Raw genomic sequence first — 17,251 nt, 5'->3', positions numbered from 1 at the left:
CATGTGTCAGATATATCACACTATTCAGATCAATTGGCGGCAATGTAGCATAGTGGTAAGGAGCACGGTTTGTAAAGGTTCTTGGTTCGATTCCCTGATGGGGCACTACTGTTGTACCCTTGGGCAAGGTACTTGACCCATAAATGCCTCACTAAATATCCAGCTGTATGAATGGATAACATGCAAAAACTGTAACCTATGTAAGTCGCGCTAGATAAGAGCTAAATGACAAAAATGTAATGTAATGTAAAGACAGTGGTCTAGTTGGGCCAGCCTTTGGGTCTGGTGGTTTTAGAACCAGTGATGGACGGATGGTGCTCGTGGGCAGTACCTCTTTGAGGCTGACCTCCGTGTCGGGGTTGGAGGTCTCAGTGGTGGTGGAGGAGCTGTCTTCGTTGTCGACCAGCGCGTCCTTCGGCTCCTCCCCCGGCGGCTTCCCCCTCGCTTTGCGTTCCCTCTCCTCCCGCTTCCTCTGTGCTTTCGACTTGCGCTGGACCTTCCCTTTCGCCGCACCTGCTTCAAACAAGCACGTCACGCTGTCATGACCCATTTTTAATCGAGCCTGGCACCATAAATTCCATTATTTTTGCCACGACTCCTCTCCCTGCATGTTACAGATGAGACATACCTTTGCCCTGCGTGGCGGGGCACTCCTCTGGTTCCTGGAACACCTCCATGGGGGGCGACTCTGGCCGCTCGGGACGCTCCAGGTCCTTGTCCATGGCCTCCACCAGGCTGGTGTAGTCCGAGTCCTCGGAGCTGTGGCGGGCGTGGCTCCTGCACTCGGACTGGGCTTTCTGCAACTGCGGAGGCACTGCTGGTATGTGGTGCTGATGCTCCAGCGGGCCAGGGCCCTGCTGGTGCTGCTGCTTGCAGCTGCGTGCCTTCCGACTGGTCAGCTGGCACTGGGCCGCCGCCCCCTCTGAGCCTGTGGGCGGAGCCCCCGTAGCCGCCCTGCTGTAGCCCATCTTGGACCTCTGGCTGTCGGGTGGGTGGAGCTGCTGCCTGGCACCGCCTCCCCGCGACGAAAAGCTGCCCGAACTGTACATTCCCCGCGCTGAGCTGCGGTTTGAGTCGCTGTATTCATTCAAGCTGAGAAATGCACAACAACAACAAAAAAAGAAGTGTTATTCCTGTATATAACTGTTACTCCTGCTATAATGGCTCATTTCCACTGACCCATATAAAGGTGATCTTGAGTGTGGCCACACTATTAAGATACTCAGTCATACTCAAGATACTGCAATGGAAACCCAGTCCAGTTTAGATGGACCTGCATTCGCTGAAGCCATTCAAGTAGCTGAATGTTGATGTTTCATATGATTTATTTGCCCATGTACACACAAACGGTTTAAGAACATGTCCTGTTATTCTCATCAGTAATGGAACAGCTTCATTATTCAGAGGAGGAAAAAAAAGGCTTACTTTGCATCAGTTTGAATTCGTACAATTTCCCTGAGATCAAAGGGTCTCCCGGTCTCCATGGGAGCGCTGGAAGGCTCCAAACAGAGGCGCCTCTTAAAGGGCTCCCAGATCCCCTGGGCCTCCAGGTAGGCCGTTGCTATCACCAACAGGAACATGGAGCTGAGGACAAGATCCTGACGTTAGCCTCTTCTGCAGTCTTTAGTCACAACAGCGTTGGGCACGCAAACCTAACGAGCAAATCAATGAGCTGGAAATCAACAGCCAACACAAACCGCTAAACGTGGCTCGGCTTTGTGTCGACATGAATATGCACTGAACTGATGATAACGAATCAGTTGGCACCAATTATAACCTACAGTGGGTGGCCAATCTGCTGATGTTCAGAGCTTAATGTGTGGCCCCAGAAGTAAGTGCAGAGGAAAAAAAATTCCACTGCAAACTGGATTAATCCTGTGACTAAACATGTTATTGTATAGTCCTTTGAAATATATTAAATTATGTTAAAGCGTAGACGAATATGAAGATGCTTGAGGAAGGACTAGCTAGGTTATTCTTGCCATATCTGTGGGTCAGGCATCTTTATCTGTATCTGTAAAGCACTCTGTGAATGACTGACAGATAGGTTCGGCTGCCCACCCCTGCCCTGGGGAGATTTCTTTTGCGCTTCTTCTGAGGTCGGGCCATGAACACCAGCCGTGTGCTAGACTCCTTCCCCATCCCCCTCTCACAGGCCTCAGCCCTGCTGGCCCCACCCCACCCTCCCTTACCTCATGATGACAGAGATGATGATGTAGAGCTCCAGCTCCCAGTTTGGGCGGGGCAGGGCCTCCGTGCAGGCTGCCAGCATGTGGTAGGGCAGCGAGGCGTTCAGGACGAACGCGAAGGCCGAGCCGCCCGCCGTCACCAGCTTCAGCTCCCGGAGCACCCGAGAGGTGGTGAAATCGGGTGTAAACCTGTGTCAGGAGCAGGGCCACACAGTGAAAGCACAGCTACGGCAACTGTGCACAGACAAACTTAAAAAGAGGCTTCTGTCACATGCTGCATCTAGGACTCTAAGAATGCTGCATGTCCCCCTTATAGCATTGCCAGAGAAGGCTTGGAGCATGGTTTGTTATTATCTGTCTGGTACTGTGGTTCGGGCTGTATGTATCACCCATTACAGTTGTAATCTTTCCCACTCATATACTTACAGGCATGACCTTACATTTTAGAAAGGTGAACATATTTCTGCATAATGGAAGTAAACCAGACACAGAAAGGCACTACAGAGTCCTCAACGCTGAAAAATGAACAGTCCAGAAGCGGATGATGTGGTTTTCATTCCACATTCCACATTTGACCGTTCCTTTTTGCTCAGTGGTTGGGGTTAGCTGCAAGGTTGAAGCTGAGCTGACCTTCTGGCTTTGTGTGTGTGTGTGTGTGTGTGTGTGTGTGTGTGTGTGTGTGTACATTTGGAATAAAGCTGTGGAATGAATTATCCCATTATAAACCCATTATGACAGATTTTTATGTTATAGAAGTCAGATTACTTACAGTATGACTATTTCTTTTGAAGCGTTTGGTTTAAGTGCAAATTCTTCACAGTTGAGAACTTTGAACCCATATCCTTCACAGGGGTGTCCGCTGATTTCAGTGGACTGGATGTAAATCGGAAGCTGTCCCGTGTTTTCAACTTTGAACGTTCTTCTGAGGGTGAAGTTTGGCTCCTTTGATTTACCTTCTGCAAAGACAGCAGAGCAGGGGGACAGGGAAACAATAAAAATATGGAAGAAACTCCATTCGCTTTTTTAGAGCACTTATTTGATTGCTTCTGGTTTACAAGGAACTTGTGTATTCAACCCCTTACACGTAACTGCAAGTGAACTAATGATAACTATTAATCAAAAATGTACTGAGTTTCTATGTTTTGTGTATCCAGCTGAGTATTTTTACTCTATATATGAATAGATATACTTTATATTATAACTCTCAGTGTATTTGATGTATTGTCTATGAGTGTTCCTTGCGAATAAGTAATTATGTGATATTTACTTATGTTAATGTAACCTGAAACTTGACCTAATTTAGCTTATACAAAAATGTAAAGAAAGCAATCAATCTGGCCACACATGGAGAGCGCATATAACACTGACTCCAGCATTGTCCCCGTGCACGATTTGTGATGTATAAAGTCCCCCCCCAGGCACCATGCCCAGTTGATATGACACAGCTGTTGTGTACTGAGTCACTGCAGGTTGGCAGGGCAGTGTCAGGTGCACACCTGACAAAAGCAACACTGTCTCACATGGTAACAACAGGGGGGGGACATGTGTCACACCTGAAACGTGACCCGGGTCTTCCCGGTTATTGAGAGTGCTTTCCCCCGGGGGGTTACTCACTCTCTGAGCAGTCCTTCAAAAGGGCCTCGGTCATCTTGAACCTCAGAGAGCTTCCAGGGCCTGGGGCCTTGCCAGCAATCTTCAGGCTTTCAGAGGCGCCCTGGCCTTGCACCACCACCCAGTCCACCACTGTCAGGTTATTCCTGTGACACCAGATTCCATCCTTATACATTGGAGTACAGTGGCACACATTGATGGCACCTTCTTAAAGCCTCCATGTGTGTGCTGCCGATTTTTATGACGCTAGAACATGATTGGACAATCTCTACACTCTGCATGCATGATCTATGACTGCTACTTAAATAGCACTGTGGTGATGCTTAAAAACTGTAGCAAATGCAAGTCATCGTGATGTCCATACAGAAAGTTTAGGCAAAGAGCAGAGATGATACTAGATCAAGTGTTACAATCAGATAGTAGGAGTCATTATGCAACATGTCATACTATGTTCAGTCTCATGGTAGATGGAAGAGGAAGAGGAAGGACATAGCAAATGTGTTTGAGGATATGGCATGCACAGTTGTATCAAAAACTTAAAAAAGGGGCTTGCCTACAATGTGTAAATGGCAAATCTCAAAATGAGGGAAACTTCATGGAAAAATTAGTACCGATCTAATCTTGAATGAAAGTCAAGTCTCACAATGAGTAGTCATTAACTCGAGAGAACACGAATGGCATTTCTTTTGAGCTCTGAATAGCTAAGCCAAGCTGAACACCGTCGCAGCCCAACTGATACACCCCATCTGAAAAGGTGATGACTCAGAGAGAAGCGTACAGGATGAAAGGATATTGTCCTTGATAATAACAGATCAACTCAAGCACCAAACAAAGCCGGAGGCACATTTCCATCCACAGACAATGGTACCAAACACAGATGTGGAGGTGACCATGGAGTCGGGAGAGGCTAAAAATCTCTCATTTTACGGCTGTCCATTACTGTTACTGGGGATAACACAGCAAAACCTGGCGGGACTAGCTCCCTTCCAATACTTGCTCCACCTGCCCATGACTGCCATTTAATGAAAAGTGTTTCTCTACAACAGCCTTCGTAATGGAACTAAAGGTCCCACCCAAGCGTGTGGGTTTTGATTAGTGAAGAGCGTTATACATCATGGATGCAATGATTTTGTGGGAACAGAATGTTCACCGTTGGGACATCGGTGCCGTACCTGACGATGAGGAGGGAGGTGACAGCGTGGTTGCTGACAGGAGTGAACTTCACGGTGAAGGACTTCGCCTCTCCAGGCAACAGCAGGAGATTGTAAACAAAAGGGCGTGCCGGTCCCTCCACAAACCCAGAGGCACTCTTAATGAAGGACGTCTGCCAGAGACAAAGAACAGACAGAGAGCTAATATTACAGATCAGGACAAACGGGAAATCGATCACCTTTTCTTGCAGTTCTGTCTATATATAAAAACAACTGAATTCAAAAATAGCACTCAGGCAGCTGATAGCAATAAAATGTGTACAATGATGCAATAATTGTTCATCGTCTTATTTGGGACAGGTGAGCTACTTCTAACAGTGCCCAGGTCTTAAGGTAATACCCATGGCTGGTGTACATCAGTAGTCTGAGTTCTTTTTGTAATACGCTCTCCAAGCCCAATAAAAACCCTGTACTGTGTAGCAATGCGTACTTGGTTTCGGTGAACCTGGAACTCCAGGGTGTTGGTGCTGATGTTGGAGGATGTTCCCAAAGAGAGCCTGAGGAGACAGAGGAGCAAAATAAGGAGAATCCACTGGAACAGAATCCACAACCTTCAAAACCTAAACAGAATCTATAATTCACTGCTTGGAATTCAGGGAATTCACCTTTCATTAAATTCTCAAATTAGCACTTCAAACTGAAGAGTCGATTCATGGTGATGCAGAATGTTTACTGATGTGAGCGGATCTGCTCTGGCCTGCAACGCAGGATTAATCACTGAACCCAGAGAAGCCTCTCCCCTGGACCTCTCAGTGAGATCAAAGAGACCATACCAGTATGTAGTCTCTCTCCCCTTCTTTTTTTTTGGAGCAAACAGTTTGTCTTTTCTGATAAACGCAGCACACCAAAGCTGGATGGGACTAGGTGGGTGGGCTGGGTGGTTTTATTAGGGGATATTCTCCCTCCAGTCACGTTTCCCAGCTTTCAACCACATTACTTACATACACCAGCTTATGTTATGGACAATGATATGTTAATGATAGTGGCTCATAAATAACAACGGTAATGCAGTCCCTCTGCATGCGAGAACTCTCTCACCATTCCATATATATATTTTTGCATTGTAGTACTTATGCTGTATTGATTATAGCACTGGTTAATCTAGCACTGTGATGTATTAACACGTGGCCCATGGTCATCTGTCATTCACTGTATGTACTGCTGTTCATGTGGCTTTATGAAAAGGAACCCTGTATCGTTGCTTTGCAAATCAGTGTGGATAAAAGCGTCTGACAAATAACTAAATGTGAATGATGAGAAAGTGCATGATGTCATCATCTACCGTAAATGAAAAAGACAAATAAGTAATTATTTCAAACAAAAACATACCAGCACTGCAGCGCTGGGACACTAAAATATTTCAAAGAAAGGAATCAGCATCCTGTGGTTGCCAAGGCTCATACCTGTTAGCCAGTTTCTCTGTAAAGACAGAGGGGTTGGGATACAGAGCTAACGGGAGGACCTGAACATAGACTGGTACGTCCGCTGGGTTTTCCAGGATCACCTCCTCCTCCTGTCAACAGATGGGAGCCATGAAGTATGACTCACTGGACTGCCGTGACACTCACAAAGTGACATTTTACAGAGCTGCAAACTCACCGTGACACTGCAGACAGCTGCACGCTCACATTGTGACATCACACTACAGAGTTGCACAATTAAGGCTGAAGCACACCAGCTGGCGTGGCTGCAGTGTAGCAATGGATTACATTAATGTTGGTGAGATACTGCACATCAGTCACGTGTTGCTATGGGAGGGTCCATTTCCCCCTCTGCTGTAAGCCAAAATTATGTATCTTAGTACATACAAATGTCCTATTGCAGCCAAATTTAAATGTACTACATTTTGCCATCATTTTTGTGCCTTTTGTCTATTACAACAACTCCTGTGACAAATATGGTAATCTGTAATTAAACTATTGGAGAAAAACCTAGAAATGATGTTTAAAAGGATTCATTTTATAAACACTAAGCTGCGTATTCCATGAAATGCTTTCGGAATAAGTTTTTGGTACGCTGAAAGCACAGTTAAATACAGTAAACCCATCTAATTAAGACTTTTACACCATCTTGACTCTTAAAGCAAAGTGATGACAATTTAAAAGTATGCCTATTTCTGAATGAAGTTCAGGTTCTGATCCAGCCTGTGTTTTGACCACCCGTGGTCACAGTGTTACAGTGACAGAAGGTTACTACAGTAATAGGCGTAGGCCAAGCCTCAGCTTCGAACGGCTTCACCCCACAAGGAGCCGCGCACAGACTTACAGAGAAGCTGTGCCTGCTGGTGAGAGGGAACTGGATCTGACGCGAGGAGTTGATTATTGAAGGCCACGCCATCTGGGCTGTGATTCTGGCCCGCACGCTTTTCTGAAGATCAGCGCTGACCTCAAACACGGCCTCGACCCTTCGAGGAAAAAGGCGCAGTTCGGTTACAAATGTTAAAAAATGCCAAGCCTCTGTGCACAAACGGCGTGATGTTAAACCAAAGGAGAAAGCAGAGAAACAGCTGCTGAAGGAGGCTTACTCATGCTGCGAGTTCTCCTTCAGCTCCTTCCACCTTTTCAGAAGAGTCTGATGCAAGTCAACGTCGGCATCCCATATGTCCTCCACCATGAGGAAGCCGTGTGATTTATGCTCAGCTGGAATAACAAACAGCTTTAAATGTCACATGCAAAACAAAGTGGACAACACCTACGAACTGACCCCGACACTCAAATGCAGCAGCCCACACAAACCTACACACAGACTCCTGAACACATCGACATATTGTCATTTCACAAACACTCTTATCCAGAGCAACTTAAAATTAGAGTTAGCTCTGCAGTGTATTTAATAAAAAAAAATAGACCACAACAGACCACATCTAGACATGTGACCACCCCCCCCCCCCACAATTACACACCTCTGAAGGAAACCCAAAACACAGATAAGGCAACTGCCAGTTTAGCAGTACTTACACTTCATCAGAAATGGTAATCCAGCATAACAGCTCCCCCTGCACTGTAAACGTGCATCAAAATATATATTTGCAACCTACAAGAGGGAGACAAAATGACAGGCGGTCAAGGGAGGCTGCACGACACTGGATATGACATGAATGCAATTCATATGAGCCTGCTTGTTTATGATCACTGTGAAATGCAGCGCTCGGTAGCCCTGACGGGGACGGGGGGGGGGATCCGAACCTTCGACTTGCGCCGGGGCTCCAGCTGGTCCTTGCTGCTCCTCAGCCTCTTGTGGTAGAAGCGCGGGTCCTGGGTGAGGTAGCCCATGTGGTGCAGCCTCGCGCTCTGTGAGAAGGAGCTGGCGATGCTGAGGCTCTGGTGGACCGCTCTCCCCTGGGCAGGAGGGGCAGAAGCACAGACACGGGGCCGTTTCACACGTGACCGCAGACAGCGCAGTGTCCTGCAGCCCGGGGACGCTAAAGCAATTACACAGGCTCAGAGGCACGGTCTGTTTGGGATCCTAGAATCCTGCCTCTCTTTGCATTCCAGAAATGCCTTTCCTCAATGGATAATGCCTGCCCTTAATACATTACATTATTGTCATTTTGCAGATGCTCTTATCCATGCAGACTTAAAATTTTGTCTGTTCATACAGCTGAGGCAGTTGTAGGTTAGGTGCCTTGCACAAGGGTACAACAGCAGCACCACACTCAAACCAGCTTTCAGTTACAGGCCCTGTTCCTTACAACACCACACTGCTGCTCAATGGGTAATGCCAGCCCTCAGTGGGTAACGTCGCCCGCCCTAAGCGGGTAAAGAACTTTTTGTGTATGTGCAGCTGTTCACGCCGTGCTCACACACACCGCCCTGTGACACGGGGGCACAGGAGAGCTGAAAGAGCTGCAGCGTGGCAGGCCTTATCTCCCTCTGCAAAAGCCACGCGTGCCGCTGTGACACCGCGAATCCGCGCGCAGCGGGGCGGGGCGGGGCGGGGCTCGGCGTGGGCGGAGGAGGAGGCGACTCACAGGAAAGGAGACCGGGAGAACGATGCGCTCCGGCGAGCTGATCAGCGTGCCCACCGCTACGACGGCTTTCACCGGTATCGCTAGGATCTGGAAACAGGAAGTTTATATAAAAAAAAAAAACTGTTTTAAACAGCTGGGACCACACTTCAGAGGGCAGAGTTGCGCAAAAGCACGCATCGTTGGGCGACGCACCTCGTAATCTGTTGTAATGTGTATGGCTGTGTCGTATTTGCCCTCCAGGTCCTTTGCCACGAGCGTGACCCTGAACATGGCGTAGTATCCCGAGGCCAGTATCACCTGTGGGGAGAAACACACAGCCTCCACACTTCACACTCCACAACATCAACAAATTATAGAGCACATAGCAACATCACTAGGCTAGGGGTTAACCCATCATGAGCATTCAGTTATACGCCTCTTTCATGTCCCCTGACATCATCACTGAGAGGTGCATTTCAACAAATCTATCCAGGGAAAAGTGTAGGCAAATACCAGGAGGCTGTGGTGACTGTTTGGTCTAGAGCTTCCTAAAATACAGCATTCCCCATCTAAAAGGGGAAAACCTGGTATATGCAAAACCCTTCAAGATGAATAAATGTGACCCTATGTCACAATGTGACCCTATGTCTCAGCAAGAAATGCAGTAGATGGAGGATTTATACATGAAAAGAGTGAGTAATACCTTCCCATAATCTAATGGCACAAATTCAAGAGTAAACAGCCTTTGGAGAAAATAACAGACATATTTCAGTCAAGACTGCACACATTAAATCAGTATGTAACAAACACAAGTTTATAAAGGAGATATTAACAAAAACTTTTGGAAAATTTGACAGAAGAGGAAGAGGGAAGCGAATTTAGCAGAGAAAAGTTTCACTGTTTGTGTGGTGACAGAACAGTCGATCTGTGTTCTCCTTGGTTCCAGCTAATATAAATGAATTATGCGTGTCAGGACCACAGCCTTGGTGACACACTGGAGTGGACCTCAGCGCTGGGAGAGGAGGGTGCTTACGCTGTTCTGGTCGGACGCGGTCGCGTTCTGCAGTTCTTGGCTCCTGGACCGCACCGTGGTTCCGTTCCCCTGGGCGTACCCGAGCAGCTCCATGGACAGACCGCTCCCTGCGACCAGCCAAGACTTGATCTCCAGCTGAGGAGGAGGGGGGGGGGGGAGAGGGGGAGCGTGAGCTCGGTCGGGGCAGGCGCCTGCTGGGCATCGTGTGGCGGGACACGGCGCTCACCTCGATGGGGTTGCTGTTGACGACGGCGAAGGTGATGCTGCTGGCGTCTGAGGCGCTGAGCACGCCGAAGTCCAGGAAGCGCTCCTCCCGGCTGGGAGGAAGTACCAGCGTCTGCTCGGGGTGAGAGGGCGCAGCTCAGATCCAAATGCCCGTGCTTTCAGCATGCATTTTATCATAAAATCTGCTTCAAAATGGGCTCATTTCAAGTCAAACCACCTGTGCATTCAGCATGCATTTTATCACAAAATCTATTTCAAAACTGGCGGATACCAAATGCAGCCCCCTCATTTCTTTCAGCGTGCATTTTATCACAAAATCTACTGCTAAACAGGTTCATTTCAAGTCAAACCACCTGTACTTTCCATACGCATTTCATAAAAAACATCAATGTCAATCTTCTCTAAAAACAAACTTTTCCACATGGTTCTTATATGGCAATAAGGGAATGCAATACCGAAGTCACAGGCATACCAGATAGACCGGTTCTCCCACCCCATCAGAAATGCCCCACAGCCCCAGCAGACACAGGGGCAACTGGCACTAGCACCAAGTTTGGGGGCGTCGCGCCGTACCTCCAGGAAGCCGGTGTAGGCGCGGATGGGCAGGTGGAAGCGGGAGGCGTTGGTGACCAGCAGGATGTTGCTGTTGATGTGGATGGAGGGCCGGACCGGCCGGAAGCGGAGGGAGAAGACGCAGCGTGCCTCGTGGGGGGGGATTCGGATTGGCCGGCTGAAGTTCTCGATCTGAGGGCGACACGGAACCAGGCCCATTCATCAGCTGCATGACAGCCAGCAATGGGATCGGAGCCCAGCAAAAATCAGAGCTCAACTCGATCAGGGTCCACTTTAATATTACAGGAGTAGTTCTAACATTAAGAAAATCCTTACCAGAATTTTGTGCTAGAACCTAATCAGTTCAGACTGGATGAACAGTTTAACACAAACCCCATACAGAGAATTTAGAAATAATGTGAATGTATAAATGTTTTAATATATTTCTTCACAATAGGAACTGACAGGTGCATTCCAAGGAATTGCAGAAATGTACACTTTCTTGATGCTACCATCTCATGCTTACGGAAAACAGCTCCATCTCAGTGGGAAGAAAGCCTGACTGGACCACACAGAAAGCAATCACTGTTCTTCCATATCAGACAGACAGGGCTTTCTAAAGCCTCCCAGTCTACTGCCAACACATATCGGAGAAGCAGTCTAAGTCTGAACCAACCATGAAATCAGCTGGCCCTCTTACAAAGCAAGCAAAACAACAATAACTGCATGTGGAAAGCAAAAACAACCCGAGGCTCAGAAAACATCTACTGTGCATCGACTCAAGCAAATAATACCAAATGAAATGAAACCTCATTTCAAGGTCTGTGTATCTTAAGATATAAAGATGAAATCTCATATAATCACAGTCTCATCTAGTTCCTGTCTTTACCACACCAATAAATTCTCCTCTTCTTGTTATGAGTGTCAGAGTATGTCAAAAGCAATAAGCACGAATGCTTTACTTCGCAACGCTTGGCAACATAACATCATAAATGTTCCTGATGTATATTTTCATTGTCAAATTAAATGAACACAGCAAAACCTCCATGTGCAAGTTATGTGCGTAAGGTATTTTCCATTTGCCTGTGTTTGTTTTCCCAGTTCAAGAGGGTGCGTAGCTGTCCATGCAGAGCTCACCTTAAACATGGTGCTGGCCTCCTCCGGGAGGGAGATGTTGTGTATGCGGATGGCGAAGCTGAAGGTGTTTGTGAGGATGATGGGTCTCTCCACAGGGTCTGGGGGGCTGTCTCTGATGTGGAACAGGGTGGCCGTGTGGTCGAACCCCAGGTACCTTGACGCACAAATCAGTGTCCGTCAGCACGATGGCCATTCTGCCATTTTCATTCTGCTCTCAGAATGTACCGGAACCAATCTGAATAGGGCTTATTTTACACCTGAGCTGCGCTAAGATCACAGAAAATGGTGTCAAGCCAGGTCCCTCAACTGAGAGAATTTTCATAGCCATGCAAAAAAGGAAATGAGCACACACTTGCATGAACCTATACTAACAGACAGGCACAACGTATTTAAGAACTCATAAAAGTGTAATAAAAGAATTATTAAATCAGTGCTCCCAAAATCTATTCAGGGCATGTTAATGTAGCTCATAATGCATTCCAATTATTTAAACCCTGCAGTTTTTAATAAACTTGGTTTACGCAATAGGCTTATCACTAAATATAATCAACAGTAAAAATGACCCTATAAAAGGATCATACGAATGTGATGCTTTTTACCAAATGTACAGATTCAGCCCTTCCAATTCTATCAGCAGCTAAAGAGGGTCAGTCCTATCAGTTCATCCAGCATAGGCATGTAAGTGAGTCCTTACCCTTCTAACACTTCAGCTTGGTATGGGATTTCAAGTTTGGAGTAGCTTTTCTCTTTCGCCTTCACGGTTATTTTGCCAGAAAACTGAGACTGTTTTCGTGGTTTTGATGCTGTGGGGGAAAGAGGGGGGGAAAAAAAAAAATCAGAAAAGAGCACACATGTTAAAGTATACAGCACCATTTTGCATAAATCCATTTTTCCAGTTGTGTAACATACGTTTTTATCGCACCAGGAGAAATCTTGTGAAAGCAACAGAGGCATTTACATGGATTCAAATCATTCTGAGGCTGCAGCAGGGGGATCATGTTTCACGGTGGCTTTGTTTGATGGTGAGTGCAGCCTCTACAAAGCTGAGATAACCGCGCGCCGCCTCGGGCGTGATCTCCTCCGACACAGAACAGACAGTGGAGGTAGCGAGGATGGGGGGGGGGGGGGCAGAGAGGCTACTCTTTCACTCCTTACCACATTTACACGGAGATGCACAACAATACCTCGGGCTGAGTGGCGAATCAAACCACTACTATTGTGCTGCTATCACACTCTGAGTACCACATGCTTCAGTGTGTCACACACGCCCTGTGTCTCAAGATATATCACTGTGACTGCAGTGTCATAACAGTATTTCAGATATTAATATTAACATTTCATATTATCGGATGCAAGTACGCTTTTTAAACACGTGCAGCTATAGCGACATTACACAGCTAAGACGTCTTGCGCCATTAAACTTCCTGTCATTTGAAATTTGTATGACACGTAAAAGCCATATGACACAAAAACAGAAACCATGTTTTCCTCAGCTGGTAAGATGAAAAAATATAGGTCCAAGTTACACAAAACAATTTGAGAAGCATTGGGTATGTTTGCTTTGGAATAGTGCATGGTCAGTTCAAGTGACATGAAATGTGGTCCAGGCTGTCTAGTGTAACTTGGCTTTGAGAAGACGCAGTTAGTATGTCTAAATAACTTGGTGTTTTTGTACACTGAAAGCATTTATTGTGTTGATACTGAACACCGCACAGTGATGTTTTTTTTTTCCGAAATTAGCAGATAACAGTTCATTCTTAAAGGTACTTGAAGGCAAAGGATAGGTTTTGGAATAAAGCTGCACTGGTCAATTAATGATATGCTCACAAGAAAATTAAGACTAGCGCGTGACACGTCAGGATAAAACCCCTAGCAATGCACTGCTGCTGAACTGACATGCTGAACTGCATGTCTCAGGTCACATAAATCATATAAATCTAATACTTTCAGCCAGTAAGACAGAATGAACAACAAAATGTCCATCCAATGAGACTGTTTTGGTGTGAGAAAGAAATGAGAAAATTTCCTTTTTTAATTTAGGCTTTAAATATCAGAGCTCTCTTACAGTAATTTAAATGCCAATAACTATGACTTGTCATTACAGTTCTGTACATCCTCGTTAAAGAAGTGTCTCGCGTCTTACCATCGAAAGTTATACTAGCGACTTTGGTGTATTTAGTGTCTCCTGCTTTCAGCGTGACAGGCTTGAAGTCTATCGTGATGGCATCGTTTGACGGTGTCGGCCGGACACTCTGCGAACCCAAACACAAAACGCAAACATCAGCTCACAGAAACAAACTATACTTCAGCAACAAGCTGTGGAAAGACGAGTACCAAGCAGAAGATACTGGCTTATGGAATATAACTGCTAGGGAAGAGATGAAATATTGTCATTCAGAAGATCGTAAAAATCAGAAAATGACAACATGTTTTGTGACCCTGAGAACATTTACACAGTGTAATTTTTACTGGCTTAATTTGTTCTGTCCATTAGTCAGCAGAACTATGACAAAAAGTACTTTATAAAATGATGAGTGCCAATCCATTTTTCCTGTTGGTCAGTTTACATTCCAGTTGTGACAACATTCACAGATATACCACCAGTCAACTGATTTTTTTTTTTTTTTTTACATTGTTTCAACATCATTGCACATTAATAAATATAAATGATGCACCTGATCCATTCCTTGTAGTAAGCTGCCAACTAACCTCTATTATGTATCCTTAATAATCTATGAAATAAAAAAGATGTCTCAAAAGCCTGCTTGTTAGCTAGCCTGCTCAATGGGTAGCTGGTGAATCCAGCAGCAACATTTAAATAGTGTGAGGAAAAAGTACCATAACAAGCTAGATACTACTCAAATTCAGTTTCATCTAACCAATACAACCTGTTTTATTTTAGTCTGTCTTCTTACTTTATGTAGACTCTAACTAAACAAAGGTCAGCCAATTCCCACACTATAAAAACCATACTATAAAAGTGATATGGCACTCAAACTCATGGTATACCGTGAATATTGGTATAACTAGATGATATCTGAAGAATGGAAAGGAAAAGAAAATAACTTTTTAAACCAGGTAATACTTTTGGTGTTGTTATCAGTATTATTTCTCAGGGGTAATAAAGTAATTTTTCTCAGGGGTAATGTAATTTTTCAAAGTAATTTTGGATTGTGAATTCCATTTCATTAAATGTGTCATGAGCTGAATGTCTCGTCTCATGCCTAACAATTACTGTAATCGGCTTCTAAATGGGCACATTAAAAAAGAGAAATGCATAGATCTAAGTTACTTGACTACAGCACCTTGCTTTGACAAAACCACATCATTAATTGCCACCAACAGCAAAGAAAAAGCAGAGATATCAAAAGCAATTAATCTATGACAATTTCACAATTTCTCCTCCCCCCCCCCAAACTTCTCTTTATTAAGTAATTTCATTCCGTTTTTTAACTTGTCAGAAAGTGCATCTCAGCACTTTTAAAAAATAGTTACTTTTAACAGCAATACAGTATACATCTGTGCAGTGTAATTCCGTTTCTCGTTTGGAGTTTAAGGCCTTCTTTATATAAAGTAGCACCTTGTGTATTCAAAATATGCCTTGACAGTACTTACTGTAATTGGCACATCTTTTGTTCCTGAATTTAGAAGATATAAATTCAACTGTTTCGGTCGATCTGAAAAGTGAACAGCATACATAGCAAAAAATTAAAAGCGTGAATAAAACCTGTCAATTTAAAATAACGTAATTAACCAGACTGCAGCCATGAGTTTGTTCCCCTGAGGCACTTGTATAACTAATTTGTCCATGACTGATATGATGAATCTGCACATTAATTCACGTTGTAGTTAAACTGTTGATTTAATACCCAAGGACATACTTTTCCCCAATGGCTGACTGTTAGAGAGAACTGCACTGATCGTTGAAGGCACTTTACCTTGTGATCGTAGCGTACCAAAGTCCAGCATCTCTGTAGAGGAGTATATACCAGGTGCTAGGACGGAAGAACGGAGTCAGCAGGTTAAGGACTGGTCACTTGGGAGGGTTAGTGTCACAGGACCTCGCAGGGGCGGGGCGACTCACCTGGCGCGACCTCTACCTCGACCGGGAGGATGATGAACTCGTCCTCGTTGGAGGAATTGGTTTTGATTCGGATGAAGGCCGTGTGGTTGTCCGCGTCCCTAATCACACCCTTCGTCTCGAATGGGGGGATCTCCTGGGGTCAGCACATAAGAAGAGGGTCAGCACAGGGAACCCAAAAGAGCTAGAGCTCACACAACAGCACAGGGGACCCTATACTGCAGCTCTCTCAACAGGACAGGGGACCCAAAAGAGCCAGAGTTCACCCAGCTGCTCTAAACCAAGCACCCCAAATCAGCTTATTTCAGCATGAAATGAGATAAGTGTCTGCAAAAGAGCTACAGAGCTTGGAGCTACACAGTGATGCAGATGTCACAGCACAGTCTGTCCCAGTGGGTATTCAGTGCATATGTGGCACATATTTGCTTAGCAGGGGTAAGAGCAACGAGAAGCAGACTGAACATGCAGCATGGAATATACAGAAAGGTACCTGCTACCCACCCATAGTTTTCGGGCTCCTCCTTGCTGACTCGTGGGCAGCTCCAGGTGCAGGTCCCCCCCACTGGAGTACATCTCCACCACCTGCAGAGGGAGAGCCCAGCAGCCCGTCAACCCACCGCGTACAAAGCCAGGGCCCAGGGCGCACGGCATCCCCGCAGGAAAAGCACCGTAATGCCTGGCTGCTCTAAAGACTCACTACTTTACTGCAGTACTCTATAACAACAGCGTGGGCTGTCTGCTAATTGCCACACAATTATGTGAACAGATCCCAGTGAAACATAAAGCTCACAGTAAAGTACGAATCACTTTGTTCTGAGCGATGTTAAAAACGGTGACCCTCACACATACTGACTGATTTCAAGTCTTTTAAGCATTGTGGGTGTTAAGAAACAAGATCTCATCAGTGATATAAGCATTCATTTTCACCATTTCACCACACAACTGAACCAACTTTGTCATTCCTTGTGCATGGGATTAGTTAACGTTATTGATGAAGATTATGGTATAGACAGTTGGATTTTGCTTACTCTCACTTCCTGGTTGTTTGCTCTGGTCATTGATTTTAAGCACTCAGCAGCACGCAAAGAGAGTGAAACTGAACAGACATTTAAGTGCATTTTATGTTCTGAGATGTTTGCCAACTTTACATGGACAGTAATTTTTACTGCAGCTAGATGGTTAAATACCAAAGGACTCAAAATAAAAAAAAGACATGGCTCAACCAAAAAACATACATTATAATAATACACATTATACATTACA

The 17,251-nt window shown here is 45.4% G+C and overlaps 1 protein-coding gene across 2 annotated transcripts in view; it reads right to left on the bottom strand.

The window, feature by feature from the left end:
• The window catches only part of LOC118789186 (transmembrane protein 131-like), a 41,890-nt gene that overhangs the window by 4,748 nt on the left and 19,891 nt on the right, over positions 1-17,251 (bottom strand). The window contains exons 8-32 of one of the 2 annotated variants that reach the window (XM_036545517.1): positions 16,490-16,570; positions 15,992-16,124; positions 15,846-15,902; positions 15,523-15,584; positions 14,051-14,159; positions 12,602-12,710; positions 11,908-12,061; positions 10,792-10,962; positions 10,220-10,330; positions 9,994-10,128; positions 9,174-9,278; positions 8,982-9,068; positions 8,197-8,349; positions 7,969-8,044; positions 7,536-7,650; positions 7,277-7,415; positions 6,415-6,524; positions 5,442-5,508; positions 4,973-5,124; positions 3,804-3,946; positions 2,959-3,145; positions 2,193-2,378; positions 1,426-1,584; positions 629-1,092; positions 332-516 (exon numbers count right to left, since the gene is read on the bottom strand). In XM_036545517.1, the coding sequence (XP_036401410.1) occupies positions 332-516; positions 629-1,092; positions 1,426-1,584; positions 2,193-2,378; positions 2,959-3,145; positions 3,804-3,946; positions 4,973-5,124; positions 5,442-5,508; positions 6,415-6,524; positions 7,277-7,415; positions 7,536-7,650; positions 7,969-8,044; positions 8,197-8,349; positions 8,982-9,068; positions 9,174-9,278; positions 9,994-10,128; positions 10,220-10,330; positions 10,792-10,962; positions 11,908-12,061; positions 12,602-12,710; positions 14,051-14,159; positions 15,523-15,584; positions 15,846-15,902; positions 15,992-16,124; positions 16,490-16,570 (3,450 nt within the window). The remainder of the gene's footprint in view (positions 1-331; positions 517-628; positions 1,093-1,425; positions 1,585-2,192; positions 2,379-2,958; positions 3,146-3,803; positions 3,947-4,972; positions 5,125-5,441; positions 5,509-6,414; positions 6,525-7,276; positions 7,416-7,535; positions 7,651-7,968; positions 8,045-8,196; positions 8,350-8,981; positions 9,069-9,173; positions 9,279-9,993; positions 10,129-10,219; positions 10,331-10,791; positions 10,963-11,907; positions 12,062-12,601; positions 12,711-14,050; positions 14,160-15,522; positions 15,585-15,845; positions 15,903-15,991; positions 16,125-16,489; positions 16,571-17,251) is intronic. The other variant, XM_036545518.1, reaches the window with a different exon arrangement.

This window comes from Megalops cyprinoides, chromosome 14 (genome assembly GCF_013368585.1).
Source record: "Megalops cyprinoides isolate fMegCyp1 chromosome 14, fMegCyp1.pri, whole genome shotgun sequence".
In the NCBI taxonomy this organism is placed as follows: domain Eukaryota; kingdom Metazoa; phylum Chordata; class Actinopteri; order Elopiformes; family Megalopidae; genus Megalops; species Megalops cyprinoides.
Note: the sequence above shows the minus strand (reverse complement) of the source record. Positions and strands in the feature narration are given on the sequence as shown.